General features: G+C 36.8%; 1 protein-coding gene and 1 pseudogene across 2 annotated transcripts; one reads left to right on the top strand and one right to left on the bottom strand.

Annotated features, from left to right (window-relative positions):
• Positions 1–236: 236 nt before the first annotated feature.
• Positions 237–4,310, top strand: LOC148739725 (diacylglycerol kinase theta-like; annotated as a pseudogene). The gene is made up of 6 exons (XR_015996951.1): positions 237–433; positions 1,062–1,104; positions 1,584–1,652; positions 1,859–1,912; positions 2,555–2,653; positions 3,028–4,310. The product of XR_015996951.1 is annotated as a diacylglycerol kinase theta-like (transcript).
• A 334-nt stretch (positions 4,311–4,644) lies between these two features.
• Positions 4,645–19,378, bottom strand: LOC148739724 (uncharacterized). The gene is made up of 21 exons (XM_088749554.1): positions 19,374–19,378; positions 18,853–18,924; positions 18,507–18,578; positions 18,087–18,158; positions 17,736–17,810; positions 16,537–17,533; positions 16,232–16,313; positions 15,497–15,559; positions 15,271–15,351; positions 14,186–14,230; positions 13,224–13,274; positions 12,298–12,348; positions 11,296–11,343; positions 10,951–11,007; positions 10,119–10,175; positions 9,739–9,786; positions 9,410–9,466; positions 8,287–8,334; positions 8,012–8,068; positions 7,752–7,802; positions 4,645–7,297 (listed from the first exon to the last, which is right to left on the bottom strand). Exons 1-21 carry the CDS (start codon positions 19,376–19,378, stop codon positions 7,290–7,292), a joined length of 2,097 nt encoding a protein of 698 aa, XP_088605680.1. The 3' UTR covers positions 4,645–7,289.
• Positions 19,379–20,138: the final 760 nt, after the last annotated feature.

Genomic DNA, 20,138 nt, shown 5'->3' with positions numbered 1-20,138 from the left:
AAGGGGGAGGATGTTGATCTACGATGAATTAGCATCACAATCAGGTGGAATAGCAATAGTAACAGTAGCCTCACTTTGCGAAAGCGTGAAAAGCTCCTACACTGGGAAGGTGTTTGTCTTGTTTACAAACTTAACTCATTTAATATTGAGTGTTGTCCTAAAATCATCATCGTTTGTCAGTTGTATTCAACACTGGGTGATTGAACGCCAAGTAGTTGAAGACGTTTGTCTTAAAAATTTAACGCCCGAATGAGATGGTTTTTGGAGTATCCCTTGGTACTTTTTTGCCTGTTGTACTCCTTACGGTTCCAGTGATCTATCTTTCTCTCGTTTCTCAGCATTTTCATTTGTAATTTTCTGTTTCGCTACAGATTGATGGCAAAAAAATTGACTTACCAACACTAGAAGGAATTGTTATTCTTAACATAGGCAGGTTAGTGAAAGCTGGAAGTTGAAGTCAGTTAAAAGAATTCGAATCAGTGTTGCAGTGGTGAAATTTCCAATTGAGTGGATTGAGAAAACAGATTAAAATCGGTTTCAAAGCGTAATTTTAAGATGCTCAGTTTTCATCCTGAAGTCAAAATAGTACTAATTTAGGTTAACATGATGTAATTCATTTCATTAAAATCTGATTCCTTTACGGGAACGAGGAACGTACAAAAAGTGGCCATTTTCGATATATCAAAATTCAAACTTGGCTGCCAGTATTGGGGGAACAAAACAAAGGAACAACATCGAGGTTGAGCGATGAATAATCAATTTCTTTAGTTGTATACCTCCAAGCCTCAGAGCCATGTTAGAATTTTAATAAATCGAAAATGGCCTAATTGTCTCGCGCCCGTCATGTGACTTTGCAGCCCGGTCGGATGTAGCACCCAGACTGTATCTGGCTGGAAGGCATGGGTTTGAATCTAGTTAAAGTTGAACTTTAAAGTTTTCTTTTCTGATTGTTCATTGGTAGCAGTTCAGGTGCGAGTATCGCTTCTATACACGTGAGGGATTTTGTTTTCATTTGTATTTAGTTTTCGCTTTAATTTTTAATAATTTTTTTGTCCGACTAGTTGGGGAGCAGGTACGGATGCATGGGGACCAGACAAAGAAGATGTATGTAATACGACTTGAATTTAGCATTGATCTCTGTCCTTTTTGTCCCAGGCAAGTGAGGTCTTTAAAAACACGCAGTCGAGTCAATCGCTATATCGGCCGACATACATCTCGGCCGATATATCAATCGAGTCTCGACCGAGTCTCGACCGAGTCGCAAATGAGTATCAGTCGAGTATCGACCGACTCTCGCCCGAGATACCGACTGATATATCGTTTAAGAACACCTACACAGAAGTAATCACAAGGGCCAACCAGAAAAGACAAAATTGCAAGTACATGTAGCCAACGAGAACGCCATCATTTGTGAGTACGAATGTTGCAAATGACCAAAACACGGTGGTTTTGGTTTTGCTCCTGATTAGTTCAGATGGTGACTTGAGATATCTGGACCAATCACAAAGCAAAGTTAATCAAAACAGATGCGATCCCAGATTCCTCTTCGACTCTTAATTGAGAATTGCTGACTCTGTTTGCAGGGTTATGCCTCAGCTTGTCACTGTGACGGTCTTGTAGAGGTAGTTGGACTTCAGGGAGTCATGCACATGGTAAGTCAGAATCACTACCGGCTTTGCCTTTTATGCCCTAACATGAGCAGGTGGATTCTCTCCAATCTGCACCATGTGATGTTTCACTACTAACTGCCTTATTTTTTGTACCCAGCCTTGTCATTTCTTACGTATGTGGATCGGAAACGTTTCCATTTAGCAGTGAATATGAAGATGAGTGTTTTTTTTTTCTTTTTTACTTATAGGGTCAAATTCAAAGTGGAATCAGGACTGGTATCCGACTGGCACAGGGAGCCCAGGTAAAGATTTCTCGTTGTAATCCAGTAAACAAATGCAGCCATAAGTGAGTTATTCTCTCTTATTGTTATCTTGTCATTCTTGTTTGTACATTACCATGTTGGCGAAGAATGATTTCCACCCTTCCCCAAGCCCACGTGTAACCGTACCCTCCTTTTGTTTCTCCACGGGGCGGGAAGAGTACGGCTACGGCTACACGTGGGCTATTCTTTTTCGTTCCCCCTTGAGAAGAAAGAGCGCGAGCTCTGGTTTTCGAACAACATCGACTAGGGAAAAATAGGGTATTTTGCTCAAGTAACCAATAAGTATAGGCAATGACACGATTTCGAGTGCAGTTGGGTGTTAATGAGCCTGAGTAAATTTCTCAAAGACAGCAAAATTGCCCCAATAGCGTAGTTCCATTTCTCTGTATAGAAAATACACAACTCACAATTCCACCATTCGCTCTAACGAGGGACTAACGCCCAAAACGTCAGCCTCAAACACCCTCCATGGTGGTCAATCTATAATATCAACTCAGCTGATAAAACCAAATTATGTTGTAATATCTCCACCGACGCAGCAGCACAGTTTCTTCAGAAACTGACCCTCTTTATTCACGCACTTCGATCCTTTTTTATCCATTATTATGATTTTTATTACAGATAAATATCAAATGAAAATCAGAGATGCCTGTACAAATAGATGGTGAGCCTTGGATGCAGCCTCCGGGTAATGTGATCGTACGGCCCATACTAACACAGGTATTGTACAGAAAACCGTGTAATAACTTTGTTAAAGACTACTGGCCGGAGAAAATAAAAGGCTCGGATCTCAGTGATAAAGTAGCACGTGGGACATCCCGGAAAACAATTTAATCTTATCCTTTTTTTAGCTAAGAAGCATATGTGTTTTTTTTTTAACATTGACATCCAAGAATTCAGTTAAAGTTTATAACCGGACTACTTTAGTCAGAGTTCTTACTAAGAGATTTAATATATATATATATATATATATATATATATATATATATATATATATATATATATATATATATATATATTGGTAGAGCAAAAACGGCTAACGGACACTTCTCGAAATTTCCTCTCTAGTTCATTTTACTTCTTGTTTTCTTTAGGCACTGATGCTTTCAAAGAGGAAAGTTAAAGTGAAAAACCTAAGAAGGCCTTCAAGCTCGTCTCGTCGTCCTTCAACTCCCAGCGCAACGAGAACTATTTTTTATGACGATTAAACAGAGTTTTCCCGGGCCTTTTCTCACGGAAGAAAATAATCTTACATATAAAAGTGACTCACAATTATAGCCGCTTCATTAGAAACTATACTGAAGATTTGTACCAGCTCTGATTTATATTTAACTTGTTTATCTTGCAAAGTTCATCTAGTAAGGTATTGTTTCAGCCGAGAAAATGTAATTGAAATTTTGAAGAAAACTATTGTCATTTGTATAGCTCTGGGTGTACGCTGTCTTGCTGACGTCTGTAAATATAAATAGTTCAGACTAAAATACGTCTTCATCAGGCGTCACCACTCGAACCTGTTCGCTGTAACTGACCTTTCATGACAGAGCTTAAAAACGAAATGTTACGTCAAAGGTACGCGGTCAACAGCGCGGGCTCAAGCATACGTGGTTTAAAATTTAGCGAAATTTGCGGAAAGAAAAAGGAGCTAACATTTGAAACCAAGGCATTTTGTTGTCGTCGAAGACATTTTCCTATTTCCAAAGTTTTAAACGAGAAAATTTATTTTGGAAAATATTTAAGGGGTGTACAAAGTTTTTGAAGTTTTCTGTAAAACAAAAGCGGCAAGGAAAACGACGCCTAGAAGCAACAGAATTGAAAATCAACAAGGCAAACGACTCAAAATCAGTTTTCCTGCGGGAAAATCTGGCGCGTGCGCATACGTTCTTCAGCTCTGTCACTATTTCTGCTGTTGGACTCCATTTCTAACAACGGCCACAATACTTTCATTGAAGTGGTATAAAGTAATTCAGAGACTGCGTCTCAGACACACTCGGTCTTTCTCTACTCGCTCGTAAAAGCGCATAGGCGTCGTAGTCGACAATACGCGCTAAAGAACCAAACTCATACCATGCTATTCTACAGTCATGTCAAAAGTACAAATTAAAGTGATAAAACCTCTGTCTTGAGGTGGAGTTCAAAGCTTAGCTTGCCCCACTAATTTATACAGAAAAGAACTGAGAATTTGAAGAGAATTTATGTTCGAATATGTTTTTAAATGAATGTTGTACTTGTAACTATGCGTACAAAAGCAGCTTAGCTGCTGAAGTATCCATTTTCAAACAAATAAACATTTACGCCTTTAAATTTATTGGAATGTGTCATTATAAAAAAATAGACTGATGTAGTTGTGTTCCGAAGGAATTAAATTTGTGAAATAACCTTTTCATGGCATTTTTTTTGTTGTTGTTGTTCTCTTTAGAGGCAAAGCCGTTGTTGGGCTCGGAGAAGAGAGGTGACGCCTTTCTTCGAATTAAGAAACATTCAAACTGAATAATTTATTAAAACGAATGTTCGACATTATGAGTAATTCAAGGCCATTTACCTACCCCCTCACCCAGTGCGATCAAGGCTCGCTTAGAACAAGCGATACAGAAATCATTTTTGTATCAGTTCACTTTAAGACAGACCATTGTTACACATAATCCATACTGTGGATGAAATTGAAGCGAGACTTCGAAACTTCCGAAAGGGTAAACCATGAACGGACTCATGTGTAAGGTCTTTCAGATGTTTTATTGAAGGCTTCGTTTTACAATAAATCTTAACTTGGTGTCATTTTCCTCTAAATGCCACTTTTGCTTCAAAGATATTCTTACAGTAAACTAGTCGTGTTTGATGAACACGTTTGAACAAAGCTTTCAAACAGTTTGAATACCACATAATACAATGAACTAGAATTCTCGATATGAGTTAAAAAAATTTTAAAAATGAACTACAAAATTAGACTTCAAAACGCTACCAAACACCTATTTTTGTGGTATCCAAAGACCTTTTTTCTCTCTTTTTTTTTTTTTTTTGTGTTATGGTTAAAATCAAATAATACCAAATCAATAATAATGACGAATAATGTTAAAAAAGTGACAGACGTCACTGCAACTCCCAATGATTATAATATTCGTAAACGAGTTATAAAACTTCTAAAAATGAGCTATTTAGATCATTTGTATTCTATAAAAAAATCTGTAATAACCGACGTCTTACCCGTTATATTTTCCTGTTTTTCTCTTCCTTTTTTGTCTACTTTCATCGGTTTTATTCATTTAGTTTAATTTAATTTAAATGGCGTATAACTCTCTCATGCCAGTTGTGGGAATGAACTATTCAAATTGCTGTTGTTACTCGTTACCCAAACATCTTTCTATTTTTTTTTTTTTTTTTTTTTTTTTATAATCTGCGCTCATGACAAACGTCGAAACATTGCAGAAATGACGTCACTCTACCTTTAACTACCATAATGTTCTCATGAGAGTTACAAAAATTCAAGAAATTAGCTACTTAGATCATTTTTTATCTACCAAATCTTTCATAAGTAACGTCTTTACCAGTAAGTTTTTCAATTATTCTGCATTTTTACCTTAGTTTGTAATTTTTAACTAAAGATACTTGTGAAATGAAACAGTTTGACACGTAATCTGTAAGTAATGAACTATTTAGATTAGCAGCCTGCTACCAAATATGTTGTGAATGATGTTTTGACCGGTACACTTGTCTAAGTCTTTCTTGTCAAATGTTAGATGTTTCATCGTTCTCAACGATTAAAACGCAATCTGAGAGCGAATTACTCTTAAACGAGTTAAACAAAATTCTAGATATGAGCTATCTAAATCTTTGTTTTACTGATAAATCTCTGATAATTCTTATAGAGCGCGTTGATGTTTTACTATCGTGATCGCATCATCAGCCTGTTTGTATTCTTTCAATATTAGATGTACTGATCTCAATTTGGTATCAAGCAGAAAAATTTAGAAAAACTTCTGATAATTCTTATTAAAGCGCGTTGATCTTCTATTATTGTGATTCCATTAATAACCCTTTTTGTTCTTTTCAATATTACATGTAATGATCTAAGTTTGGTATCAAGCAGAAAAATTCGGAAAAGAGAGAAGTAAAATTCTGAGATAGTCTTGACCCGTACATGTGTCTGGGTTGTTCTTGTCATAGATGCTTTTTCCTTTTCCTTTCCAATGAAAAGCAATTATAGGGCCACTGATACTCTAAAACGAGTAAAAAAACATTCTTAAAATGAGCTTTTAGATCATTGTTATACTGCCGCTAAAATTTCTGATAATTGATTTAACGGATTTCCCCCAATTATATTCTAGGTGTTTGTTCAATATTTGCTTGTCTGTTTTCTAAACTAGAGATACCATTGAAACTGAACTTTCGAAAGTTCATTTAAGCGCTAATTAAACATTTGCTTCGGTCAGCTATCATGATTTATGTCCTATTATGAAATCGCAGTTTTGGGAAAAACTGAGATAGAAGTGTAGAAGGAAAGTAATCAGGTCATCGAATCCCTTTTAAACTGAGAACAAGCTCTGAACAAGCTAAAAAATTACCATGGTAATGAGCCAAACATTAGTTCTAAAACCGGTGGAGCATTTCTAACCAAAATATTTACTCAGCTATATTATTACTGATAATAGGGTATAACTTCAATGGATAGATCAGCATGCAGACTGAAATGTCTTATTATATTGGGAGCGTAGCCAGCTTTTCGACTTGTTGCAGACCCGTACCATGAGAAATTTCAAATTTTGTTTCAAAATTAGCAAGAGTTATGTTTTAAGAGTCAAACAGGCGAAAGACAAATTGTAGAACCAGCTGTACAGGATTTTAGGCTGGCTGCACCGTTGATATCGTTGTGTTTCCCTTTATCCATTAGGTTTGAATGTGGTCTAAGAACTATGGTCTATAGAAACATGCTAAGAGTAATAGACTTGAATATTAGGTGGACATACATGTTACAAGTGACAAAAAACGTAACAGAAAATCAAACAGAAAATATACATTGCAAAATGTTCCAATTAACAAAAAGAAACAAACACAAAATACAAACAAACAAAAAACAAACACAACAAAACGAACCGAAGATAGACTGCCTCTATACGCCTAATTAGATATCCTACCTATGTAACCATATCAGGAAGATATCAGACAACAAGCTTACTAGTTAACTAATGTAAACATTAAACTGATTAAAGAAAAAGAAATTAAAAACAGATTTTCTGACTGAGATATTGCCACAGACAGTATATGTAGATTCCTACTCAAGAACTATTTTTCTTTTTCCTTGAATCTTTTAATTATTCTGTAGCCATCGAGGTGTCCATACTAATGGTAATGCTTTTGGCTCTTGTTAAATGTCTGAGACAAAGGGAAAAAGCACACTAATTATTGAAAACAAAACCAGTTGGTTGCTTGATCTACCAAGCCGGCAGTAAGTTAATCGGTATAATAAGCACCTTGGTCCAGGAAGCCATAATATAAATCAGTTAGTCTATAACCATGCCCACTGGTCAGGCGGACAATCTGCCATATAGCCAGCCTTTGTCACTCAGCTACAGCTCAGCTAGTTAATTTAATCTCACAGCTTATCGGTCAGCTAGCCAGTTAGTCAGTTGACCAGATTGTCAATCAGTAAGCTGGTTAGTAAATTAAGGACCACACGCAAGTATGAACTTATAACCATATAGAACGAGAGAACTCCTCAGTGCAGCCCAATAGCCACCTAGCAGTTTTTTATTTATTGTACGTCACCTTATGAAGCATTGTGTAGACCACAATTAGTACATGGTGGTTAATTTATAAGGAGAGTTACCTTTCTCTGCGACGTCCATGTTAGGCTCAGGCGCATTCTCTTCTTCTTCATCTTCAAAAATGATGTAATAGAAAAAAGTTACTTTAGTACTCAGTCGTACAATATTGTCTCAATTTAAGTTTCTTAAATAATTATTAGACCTTTGACCAATTTTTCCACCAGAATTTATCCAGTTATTACCATTTTAAAAAAGATGCTTCAAGAACTCACAAAATTTTTTAATATCTTAAATACCTAATCAAAACCGCAATCACCTTTACCTTTGTCACTGGGCACTGGGATCTCTTCTCTTGTTACTTGCTCCTCAGACTCACCAGCTGTGTGAAAGGAAAGTTATCAATTACAAGTTTAAATAATTACTGTCACGGTTCTTCTGTGCGCTGGCAAATGAATGTAAATAAGTGGTCTGCAGAACAAACCCGGCCCATGGCCTGCTATTAAGCCAGAAAATTGACCCAATTACCTTGTGAAGCTCATAACACACGTTATACAGCGTATTAAAATGTGTTTCTAAAAAGCATCTCATTGTCTTTACCTTCCTCAGTTGGCCTTTTGTGTTCAGGCTTACTTTCACCTTCTTGACCTGCACGAGTTCGATTGAAAGAGAAATTGTACTTATTGAATTACGTTTATTTGAATACTTGTAATATTGCAAAGTGAGTGAGAATTATGGGTGGATCACAAGGGACAGCACATAACCTGAATATTCGATAATAGGGAGTTTAAGCAAATCACTACGGCTGGCGCTGCTACGGCTACCGGAAGTAAAATTGTCCAGAAACGAGTCATTGCGCATGTCAGTGGTTCCCATCCAGCCGTAGCGGGACATCCTTCTACGCGAGTGGGAAGGTTTCGGCGTAATCTGTGGTACGTGAACTTATCTCGCTTCTTTCTTCGCTTTATACACTCTCCTGAGCAATTTTAACAATTGAAATACACTTAACATCTTTAAAAATAGCTTATCGGGAATATTTATCAAGCTTGCTGTCCCTTACCGAGTGAATCTGCCTTTATTTTTTCCGCCGGGTTTGTCGAAGGATCGAAGCAGTGTGTACATGGAGAACGCAGCGAACGCAAGGTGAAATGCGTGGGTAGAAAGTCTAACTTTTCCTTTTCAAACCTCACAGACTACTTGAAATTCAAATAGCTGAAGCCGAGGAATGACGAGGGTTATGAGGGACCGTGTAGAAACTTTGCTTTGGTGTTTATAAGCTCCAAACTGGAAATTTTACAACACGTAAGCTTAAATATTTTAATTCACTCATTCACTGTGCACAGGATCGCTTACAATTTTTTTTCCAAACTTTGGAATCCCTCGCCCCTTTCAACGAAGTCATTTTGAGTTTTTAGACGTGCAAAAACAACCGCGAAGACGCTTAATTTATTGGTTTTAAACTTCTCAGCCGTACTAGGTTTGTAGTTCGCGTTGCTTAAAGTTGAATTTTGGCAGGCTACGGCGACGTACTCTCCCCAAGCCTCGTCGACCACAATAGCCGTAGCAGCGTCATCCGTAGTGATTAGCTTAAACTCCCTAATATTAAGATAGCGCCTTAACCTCCTAAGGACTAATCAAGAACCACTCTCTCTCTCTCTCTCTCTCTCTCTCTCTCTCTCTCTCTCTCTCTCTCTCTCTCTCTCTCTCTCTCTCTCTCTTTTACCTTGGTCACTAGACACTGGAATCTCTTCACTCTCCATCTGCTCCTCAGATTCACCAGCTGCGCGAAAGCAAAGTTGTTCATTAGAATGAATTATGAGTTCCTTTAAGGATTTCATCGAGAATTACAGTCATTGTCACTGCGTTGGCTAACACAAATGCCTTCATATAGATACGGAAGCCTTGATATACATCTGGCACAATGCCCGCTATCAAGCTAGAAAATTGGCTCAGCTGGATGTTAAGTTGCGAAAAAGTCTGTCCTGTATACGGAAATAAATGCAAGATATGTTGGACAGTGAAAAGTTCCTGAAAAGCGATTAATTTTTTTACCTTTCCCAGTTGGTTCTTTAGGCTCAAGTTTACTTTCTCCATCTTGACCTGCGCAAATAGATTTAGAATAGATTGTGCTAATTCAATTATTTAGGTCTAATTAGAACCTTCAAAACCTTTACATAAGTGGTCAACTATTACCTTCTTTTCTTCTTAAACTCCTTTCAAGAAATTTCTTTATTTGATGAAAAGGACATGAGCCCTCAGTCGTTCAGTCTTGTGTTACCCAATCTTGAAACAATTCTTTAGTTTTACGAATGTGTTTGAAAAATTCTCCACTCTAGCTTTTCCAGTGACTTATAGGATAAAAGAGATTCTTCAACAATTAACAGGGTGCCTTGGCATCTCGAATGACTTATCAAAACTATTCTCTCCTTTACCTTTGTCGCTAGGATCTGGAATATCTTCTTTCTCCACCTGCTCCTCACATGCACAAGCTGTGTGAAAGTAAAGTTGTTATAAAGTTGTATAGGATTTCATTGAGAACTGTTGTCACTGTCACTGCGTAGGCTAACACATGTCTTCAACTAGTTACTAGAGTGTTTATAGATGACCCGGCCCACTGCCCGCTATCAAATTAACAACTAACAAACTGGCATACATGTAGTTAGTCATTAATATCATGAAAAACTTTCAATGAAGGTGCAAATAAATGCAACACTCGTTTTTCTAGAACTACTTTATATCGAAGGTATTCAGATGGTATGAATAGTAAGGTATTGTGCTCATTTAGACCAGCCATAATTGCTATATATTTCAGCTGTTGTATCAACAGGTGTAAGTTACAATGACGATGACCGTCCATCATTTAAGAAGAGCTCTTGCAAGTACCCTTGCCTTCAGTCACTTCTGTTTTCTGTCGGTAGATCCACCATAATAATTAATTCCAAATAAAATAGTACGTTAAAGGAACTAGACAATTTTGAACATCAGAACGGTCCATCGGTGTTAGACACTTCTGCTTGCAGAGATAGTCAGTTAGAAACTTCTTTTTTAAGCTTCTTCAGAGAATGATTCATTTGATAGAATAGTACAATATTACACAGTAATATTTTGTTTTAGTTAAGCGTTTCTAAAAAGTCATTAATCTTTAACCAATATCTCCAATAGAATTTTTTCCAGTGACTACGTAAGTAAAAGTGAGGCTTCGATAGCCTAGAAAGTGGCTCATACCCTTGAGAGACCATTCAAAAATCCTTTTCTCTCCTTTACCTTTGTCACTGGGCCCTGCAATCTCTTCGCTTCCCACCTGCTCCTTAGATTCGCCAGCTGTATGAAAGCAAAGTTAGAATAAAGTATGAATGCTTCAAGGTTATGTTTTGGACTTATGTCATAATGTCATATGGACTCTCACAGTCACTGTGTAGGCTAACACAATTCCTGCCAAATAAAGATATGAAGCGGTCTACATAGAAAACTCATTGCCCGCTTTTAGGTAAGCAAATTGGCCCAGTTAGCCAGATGCCAAGTTCATAAACAGCATGCACTGTTAGCGAGAGTAAAGGCGACATATGTTAAACAATTAGGAGTTCAAGAAATCAATTCATTGTGTTTTACTTTCGCTAGTGGGTTTTCCAGGCTCAGGCTTAATTTTTCCTTCTTGAACTGCATCAATATGTTTAAAATAGATTACAATAATGGAATTATTTACATTTGATTTCTTACACTCGCTGAAATTATCGAGAACTCTGGGTGGGGCACCAGAGCATAACATCAGTTTTAGAGGGTGTTTCAACATTCAGCTATTAACTACTATCACTTCTTAAAATTTTGTTGAAGGACCACCAATTTTCTTCATAACTTTTGTCTCTGTTACCTCTCGTCCTGCGGGATAAGTGCGATAAGTGCATACCCTTGACCTACTTGTAACTGCCCCGTTAACATTTTCAAAGCGTTGACAAAAAAAAGTAAAAATAATAAAAAATAATTAAAGACCGAGCTGGTGTTAGCTTTCCCTCAGAATTTTTTTTCTAACAGTTTCTTTATATCGTGTAAATCAGGGTTCTACCGATAAAACGCCTTATCAAACAACAAACATATGAAATACATATATATGAACTGGGGTTATGAAACGTATATGTGCACGATCCTTCGCAGTAAAGCACTCGCTTTACTGCGAAGGATCGTGCACATATACGTTTCATAACCGCAGTTCATATATATGTATTTCATATGTTTGTTGTTTGATTTATCATCTTACGGGTTTATGTCGAATTAATTTTATGGCCTGCTCCCAGTTGGCTTATTAGCTCAATTGGTAGAGCGCTGCACTAGTATCGCAGAGGTCAGTGGTTCGAATCCCGTACAGGCCTGAATTTTTTTCAGGTCTGATTTTCACTATTGCTTAAATAGTGCTTTAAAACGCCTTATAATCGCGATATATTTTGAATGTTGCATCAGTAGCTATAGGTTACACCTACAACTCCTGTCCGTCATAAAAAAGGGTATTTAATTCAATGTAAACTAGCACTTTCATAGAACTAGGTAAGTTATCAACATCAGAGACTTGTGTTGGTCTGTAGACACTCCTACTTACATAAATAGTGAACAATTAATTACCTTCTTTTTGTCTTCTTCGTCGGTACTGGCTTTCTCCATGGTGAACAGTAACTGCAGCAATGTAAAGAGCACCTTTCATTTGACTAAAATGTTGGTTGTTTCGTAGAGGCTCAAAAGTTAATTACTCAACTTACTCGAGTCTTGCTAACAGGTAGATATAAACATAACTACGTACCAATATAAGGTAATTTGTTACGATAGCAAGAACAGGTCTATGCAACACGCACTGACGAGCCTCAGATTTTACAACATACTCATACAATAGACCATTTGCAAATTACCCTTGGCCTCATTTTCAAAACGAGTCCTCGTGCTAACCTTTCATATGATAATAAGCTTCCATTCACATGCAAATTAAACTCATTTTCACAAAAATGGTTGAGCACGAGGACTCGTTTTAAAAATGAGGCTAAGGGTAGTTCGTAAATGGGCTATTATTTTACTTTAATTCAGCCACACTGAAATGGATCCTTTGAAGGTTTTAACCAAGTGTTGCTCATTTCCTAAGAAGACATTTATTTACGAGCACCTTTGACATACATGCTACTAGTTTTGTGCAATTTCCTTTACCTCGTCAGTTTAACTGGCAATTTTCTCTGACAACCGCAAACTTGCCAATGAGGTTTTTTGATTGCGCTGATCCGTAAGGTTCAGTAGGAAAGGAAGGAAATACCAACCTACTCGCATGAACTCATTCATAAGACAGACTTAGAATCTGTGATTTGATTGGTGATTATGAGGTTAATAATACGGAATACCGATCTTGTTTGTATGACGGAAAAAGAAACAGTACAGTTAAAGATTCCATGCACCAGCTTGGTAGTACCAGTCGATACTTTGGGTGGTACATAGCATTCCTTAATTTAATGTTCTGTAAAATAGAATACTCTCCTTCAAAATGAATGAAAATTAAAATGGCCTTATACCTTTCACAGTCTTTTTAGTGGCTGATCGGATGTCAAAATCATCGTCATAATCTGTTTCAAGGAACAAGTAGAGTAAACCATCACATGATGCTTTTGGCTCGTGTTTTCTACATAAATATATTACTATACTAATGAATTATGCATGCGGTAATATTGTTGTTTATTATCCAACTACACTCCGTAGAATAGATATAACGCCCTAGACGAATACAAATATCACGCGGTATTCGTATTTCAGAGAACCGGTTAGACAGGTTTTCTCGAATCGCGCAAGCGACGAATTGGATTGAAGTTACAATTTAATTCATTTTTCTGACGACGAAGAGTCGGAATAGCTAGCAAATATTGATTCAAGTTTATTAGATAAGTCGAACGAAGAAAAGCAGTTAGACGACAATGATATTTCAGCATTTGTTGAAGAGAATAGAAACTGCAAAACGAAAAAGCGCCAATTCCGTTCCGCTAGGCATACTTCTGTCACCCACTCCCCGTAAACAAATATCCCCAAAGTTCGCCCGCACTGAAATAGAAATTTGGCGTGTTGGATTATAAATAACATATTAGACGTTTTGGTATGTCGTATCGCTGAGTATTTTTACTCGTTATTTATATTTTGACTCGCCCTACGGGCTCGTCAAAATAAGACACAACCGTTTAAATACCAACTATACTACACAACAAAACGTCTAATAAGATATATGTATTCTACTATTTATTGATTGATGAGTATATTTCTAAGTAGTCCAGTTAATAAAAAGAAGACCGTACATACTTTTGTTCAAGTTTACTGTTAGCTTTACATTCAGAACTGGACACGTGCAAGCGTAAAAAGTTTGCACCAAAGCTCTAGAAATCGCGATGAATTAGCTGAGTTCTCGATGGATACAAACTTGTTATGTTACACAGCCTATATTTACATCTGCAAGATTGTGAGTTTTATTCCAAGTAACAAGTAATAATACCTGAGGAAGATGCACTTTCATCCCCTCTACAGGCTTCTTCCATACCTGTCGACAAAGTTAAGGGATATTTTTAAGTTAGAGTTATTTATCATATACTAAAACCAAAAACTCAAAACAGAATTGTTATAAACAATTATTGGATGAGGTTTTTATGATATCCGGAATAATAAAGGTAGAGATAAGTGTTATTAGCCGAAGCCGAAGGCTGAGGTTGATAACACTAACCAAGAACTTGATTATTCCGGATATCACAAAAACCTCATCCAATAATTGTTTTATTATACATTCGCCACTTTTGTCGATCTTTTAGTATTTTCCGAATCTTTATCTTCAAGTAATTTCTCAATTTCTCGCTGGGTCGATGATGCGAGTCTAGAAGCCATTCTTACTTCGCTGTCCGTGAACTTAACATTGCTCCATCGGAAATCATACATTGCGCACGCAACCTACAGATTATTCACTAATCTGTAGGTACAGATTAGTGAATAATCTGTAGGTTGTGCTGTTTCCCAGAGTTAACTGTAGGCATTTAGCCAATGAGAAGACAGATGGTGACAGCAATGTATAATAATTATCAATCTAGACGTATCATTCGTTTACTACGGCTGTGTCGTATGTGGGTACGAAGGGTACACTATGCAGGTTACTAAGGTGAAAGGGAGGGGATCTCAAGGGTAGGGGGGTAGAAAGTTCTTAGGAAGACTGTCACCAGAATTTTTAGTGTTATCTAAAGAAAAATATAAAGCTAGGTGAACTTGGTGTTCTCCATGCTGTTATCAACCAAAGGTGATAACACCAACGCTCATCACATTTATGTCAGGTGGAAAAACCCTTTGTCAATCTTTTCTCTCATAAAACGCACATAAAGAATGTATCAGAGCAGGAAGGGAATGCCGTGGTTTCGCTCTAGGTATTTCAAATTGAATTTGCAAATATTCTGGTAGATTTAGTTAATTAGGCTAAATATACCTGCCAAGGAAGTTGACTGCTACAAAGTCAATCCCGGCATAACCATCAACATCGGTATCACGTTACTTTTTTTGCAAAGTGCTGTTTGAATATAAGTACACAGACGGAGTACTGACCTAGTTGCAGATCAGGAAATTCAGGGACTTCCTCTACTGGGATTTCGTGGTATTCTATTTCTTGCATTTCAATATGTTCTCCTATGGGCAAAAAAATAGGCGAAAATAAAAACAAGATTATAAAAGGGAAGAGAAGAAAGTATAGATAAGTGACAATGAAAAAGGTTGCTGAAGAAGACAGGGGATATTTCGAATGTAATTAAATTGAGAAGAACTATATCTTTACCCTCCTCGTTGTTAGCATGTGCACCTCCATTTCCAAAATGTCCCTGCTGATCATTTTCTGCTTCTATTTCATAAAACAACAACAATAAATCTGTCTTGATCTCTTCAGAGAATAAGTCACTGTCAGGCTTTTCCAAACAGTTATTACAATGAAAAACATTCTACAAGTCATATTTTAACCTAACGTTGAAACTGAAGACAGAAAATTATCGCTTTATATTTTGATAGTAACTTACAAATGTCCGCTCATATTTTTATTAAAATGGGTTTGGTAAATGGCATCAATTTGTTTCAACATTCCTAGAACATGGTTTTGGGGATACCAATCTCCGTAAATCGAACTAAATTGAACTGAAATAAGGATTTCTACCAGCGAAGCCCCCTCCCCCTCCCCCACATGAAACTTGCTCTGCCCCTATTTCCACCCTTGAATTCAGAGTCACTCCCTTGATTGCTTTTCTTGCCTGTTTGTGCTTTAGCTTCTCGTGTTCTTCATTACAATCCCATTTTGCTCATTTTAATAATTTGCTCAGTTAATCAAAATATAAAATAAAAAAATACCGCAGTTTTTACCATTTGAAAACATTTTCACTCTTATCCCTTTCTAAAGCCTTAGACGCAAAAAAAAATTCGAAAACTCGTACAAAAATTGTTAAACTTTAAAGTTTGTTTATGTCGAGGTGTGGAACACCATTATTGTTATCATAGTATTCTAAAATGGAACATAAAACTGTACCGTCTTCATTTTGTCCTCTGTTGAAAAAAGATCGAACATTGGACCACAGCTTCCTCAGTTTTGGTTTCAGTATAGCTTGCACCTACACATCAGAAATTTATGGGATAGTTAGTGTGAGACTTTTGAATAATCTCTATTATATTTAAGTTGGTCTACGTGGTCAAAATCAACTCTTTTTCATTTTTTTTTTTTTTATGTCAACCGTCACAGTTACAACATTAAGTTGTCAGCCTGCTCTGACACGAAAGCAGATTTGAACATGGCAGTATGCCCTATTTAAAAGTAATAAAAAATAAACTTGTTACCTGTGGAGTAGAAAGCGTATACAGCAATGGGTTGACAGCTGAATTGATCGGCAGAGCGAACACTGCAATCCATACTGCCAGATCACCAGGCGGATCAAATGTTTTCTCGACGTGCGACTTGATGCCGATAGCAATGATTGGTATCCAACACAGGAAATCGGTCAGAATAATGAAGAAGACTCTTCTGGCAAGTGCTCTTTCTCTTCTTGCCTGGGCACTTTGTGCTCTTGCTCGTATTTCACGAATAGTTCCATGTGCTCCGAGCTGTTTACTTGACGACCATGATTTCAACAAGATGGCAATGTAAGCCACCATTATGAAGATAAAAAGAGAAAAATTCAAAACGATAAATATGGAAGTGGAGTATTCCCAGCCTTCTTGTAATTGCGGGGAAAGCTGCAGGGGCAGGCACACTACGTTCTTGGCATAATACCAGTCACCAAAGTAGTGCATTCCAGACAAGGGAAGGAATGCCATAACGCCTCCCACCATCCAGATGACTGCACACATTATACGAGTCTGCCTTGGTGTAATTTTTGCAAAAGTGTAGGGAAACACGATGTTCTTAAGCCTGTCCCATGCAATCAGAGAAATCATCATAACTGAGACCTCACTTGAAAGGACAGACATGGCGCCATTGAAATGACAAAACCAACCAGTGCGCCACTCATAGTCGTGCATGTAGTATTCCCCTGACCATTGCAAGTCTTTTATACCTATGATGATAAGGTAAATACCCATGATGCCATCTGATATACCCAGATTCACCAACATGATAGACTGGACCATATTATTATCAGGGAAAAAATACTGCCACCCAACAACAAATATGGACCCAAACAGCGACAGAAGACCCACAACCCAAAGACTTCTCCTTGGAGCAAGGTTACGGAACATGGAGTGACAGCTTGCGAAGTTGTCATTGAAAGAATATTCGCAATCGGCATCCTGCCTGAAAAGATCGAGGTGGCAGCACATCAGGTTGGTGTCCAAAGTCCTGGATTTCGAAAAAAAAAGAAGAAATATTAATAAAACTTACACGGATAGAAAACAATTGGCATTCAGTGATCTAGATACATTAAAGGTTAATTATCTGCAAACAATTAATAATTATTTATTGATTGATAACATACACTCTTATTAAAACAATTTTTTAGAGGGATGACTGAAGTAATTGTTTATTATGGACGAAGTCTTACACTCTGACAATGTGCGGCAACTGCTGGGTGAAAAGTCCTTTAGGGAGCTCAGCCATCAGGTTGTAGTGCATAAACCTGCAATTTTGAAAAAAAATCAGAAAAACACTATGTTGAATTATATAGAGATTAAACCAAAAAAATTAATTTGGCTTCCTCCAAAAAATGTATTTGGAAGAATGAGATTCATTTATTAGTGTTAAAGAAAAACAGAAGGTACAAAAAAAAACCGAAAAAAAAAAGAAAAAAACCAAGAACCCTAAATATTTTATAAGAAAGCCCAGCTTTGTAATTAATTTTATGCAACTAAGTTTACTAGCTTAGATGAAAATCTCTCATTTGCCGTACACTTACAAAAATTGCAGTTCGTGGGCATGGGCGAAAGTCGTGCTGGAAACGTTTTGTATCTTATTGCCGAAGATATCTCTGAAACGAATAGCATAATAACTCACAATTAGTAAGTAGACAAGGTCTCACAATGGCCTGTTTCCTCATAAATTTCCATGGAACTGCTTTGAAACTGTCTGGCTCTCAACCATGGGTGTTCGCGTTTTACTTATATCTAACCTTGCCTGCTAAAAGTATGTTCATAAAAGACCATACTTTTAGTCAAACATAAATCACTACAGCAGTACTTTGTTAATCAGCTTATTTTTATTTACTTGATATTAAAATTTGTGAGCTAAAATCTCAGTTTTTAAATGCTTCCGTTATACTCTTTCCATTGCTTCAAGTATTCTAATTTTTTTTCTATTTGTGATTAACTGTACTCACAGAGCTTTGAGGTTTTTGACGCCTTTAAAAATTTTGTCAGGCAAAGCCTCGATTTTGTTCTCCGAGAGATATCTTAAACAGGTGAAAGGAATAAAAGATAAATAATAAAATACAGTAACATAATATGATTGCAATTGGGTGTGGCACATTACATTTAATCGATGACAGAGTTAACATTACAATAATCGTGTAATTTTGCTGTTATCAACTGAGTTCACAACGTAAAATGGCCTCCGTAAAGAATTTAAAAAAGCTGACGTTTTGAGCGTTAGCCCCTTGCCAGAGCTGCATATGGTTTGCGAATCCACTCGTCTTGGGAAAAGGTTTCAACTCTGAGTGTACTTACAATTCGATCAACTTTACCAAGCCCTGGAACTGATCTTCATGAAGCTTCTCAATTTTATTGTAGTCCAATTTCCTGAAGAAAGCACCATGGAAAGTTTAGACTAACATACGCATATGTCGCTGTGAAGTGATATCTTTAACAGAGCTGTTTTTTTTTTCCTTTTTTTAGGTTACTACCATAGTTCAGGTAAGGCGATGACAATGCTTTCTCCAATAAAATAGCTCTCAGTTTTCATTTCTTACTCTTCAAAGAAAAACATCAGACATGAGAATAAGAGTTTCAAGGTTAAGCTCGAACGATCCCAAGTTTATTCCCAAGTGCCTTCATGAGGTCTATTGTTTAAAGCTGAATTTGAAAATTGATTTATGATCCATTTCCTGTTACAAATTACGAACTTATTGGGTAGTTTGATCCTCCAATACAGTAATATGATATATAATATTTTAAAGGAAACTAATGTTTGCCTTCAGAAAGTACATTATAACTAGAGTTGTCATAATCTAGGAAGCTGTTGTATTTACCACATTCTATAATTTTCAATACAATAATGTCAATAAGAATCTTACTCACAGAAATTCTACCGCTGTAATGTTTCTGAAGATGTGCGGTGGCAGATTTCCAAGTTCATTGTTTGACAAATCCCTACAAGAGATCACCACAGTTACAAGGAATTTGCTAATGATAGAATTACCATCTAAACTGATTCATAGAATAATAATTATTGGCAGTTTGTGCTGAAAAACTTTCAAAAAGTGTCTTATTACTTGTGTAGTGGCCTCCCCTTTTCAGTTTATTTCCACCGAATCTTTAGCACATATTCCCAGGAAGAAGTCTTATGTCTTTAAATCCAGCTCAAGAAGACCCTAGCATATTAAGCTAGCTAAGAACACAATAATGAAGAACAACTAGAACATGAGAACATCTGTCAACATCTTTTGAGAAAAAATGACAGGAAATATATTTCCCTTATAAAAAATTAAACAAGAAGCCAATCAAGGAAATGTATCTTCAACTTTTAAACCTCCAAGTACCTTAGCATTACTTAACATTAAGCACATCAACTGCATAAAATAGCTTTCTGTTATTAATCTGCATGATCAGATTTACAAAGTCAAGCTGGAAAACTCCATGCTGTTTGAGCTGTTACAGCTGTGCCTTTGTAAACAATATGATAAAAATGATCATTTGGTTCTACCCAATTATCTTCTTTGTTAAATAAGCATTTCACTCACAGATGTATCAGCTTGGAAAGGCTGCTAAAAAGTCCGTCTGGTAGACTCTTCAAC

The sequence above is a fragment of the Stylophora pistillata genome, chromosome 2 (assembly GCF_964205215.1).
Source record: "Stylophora pistillata chromosome 2, jaStyPist1.2, whole genome shotgun sequence".
In the NCBI taxonomy this organism is placed as follows: domain Eukaryota; kingdom Metazoa; phylum Cnidaria; class Anthozoa; order Scleractinia; family Pocilloporidae; genus Stylophora; species Stylophora pistillata.
Note: the sequence above shows the minus strand (reverse complement) of the source record. Positions and strands in the feature narration are given on the sequence as shown.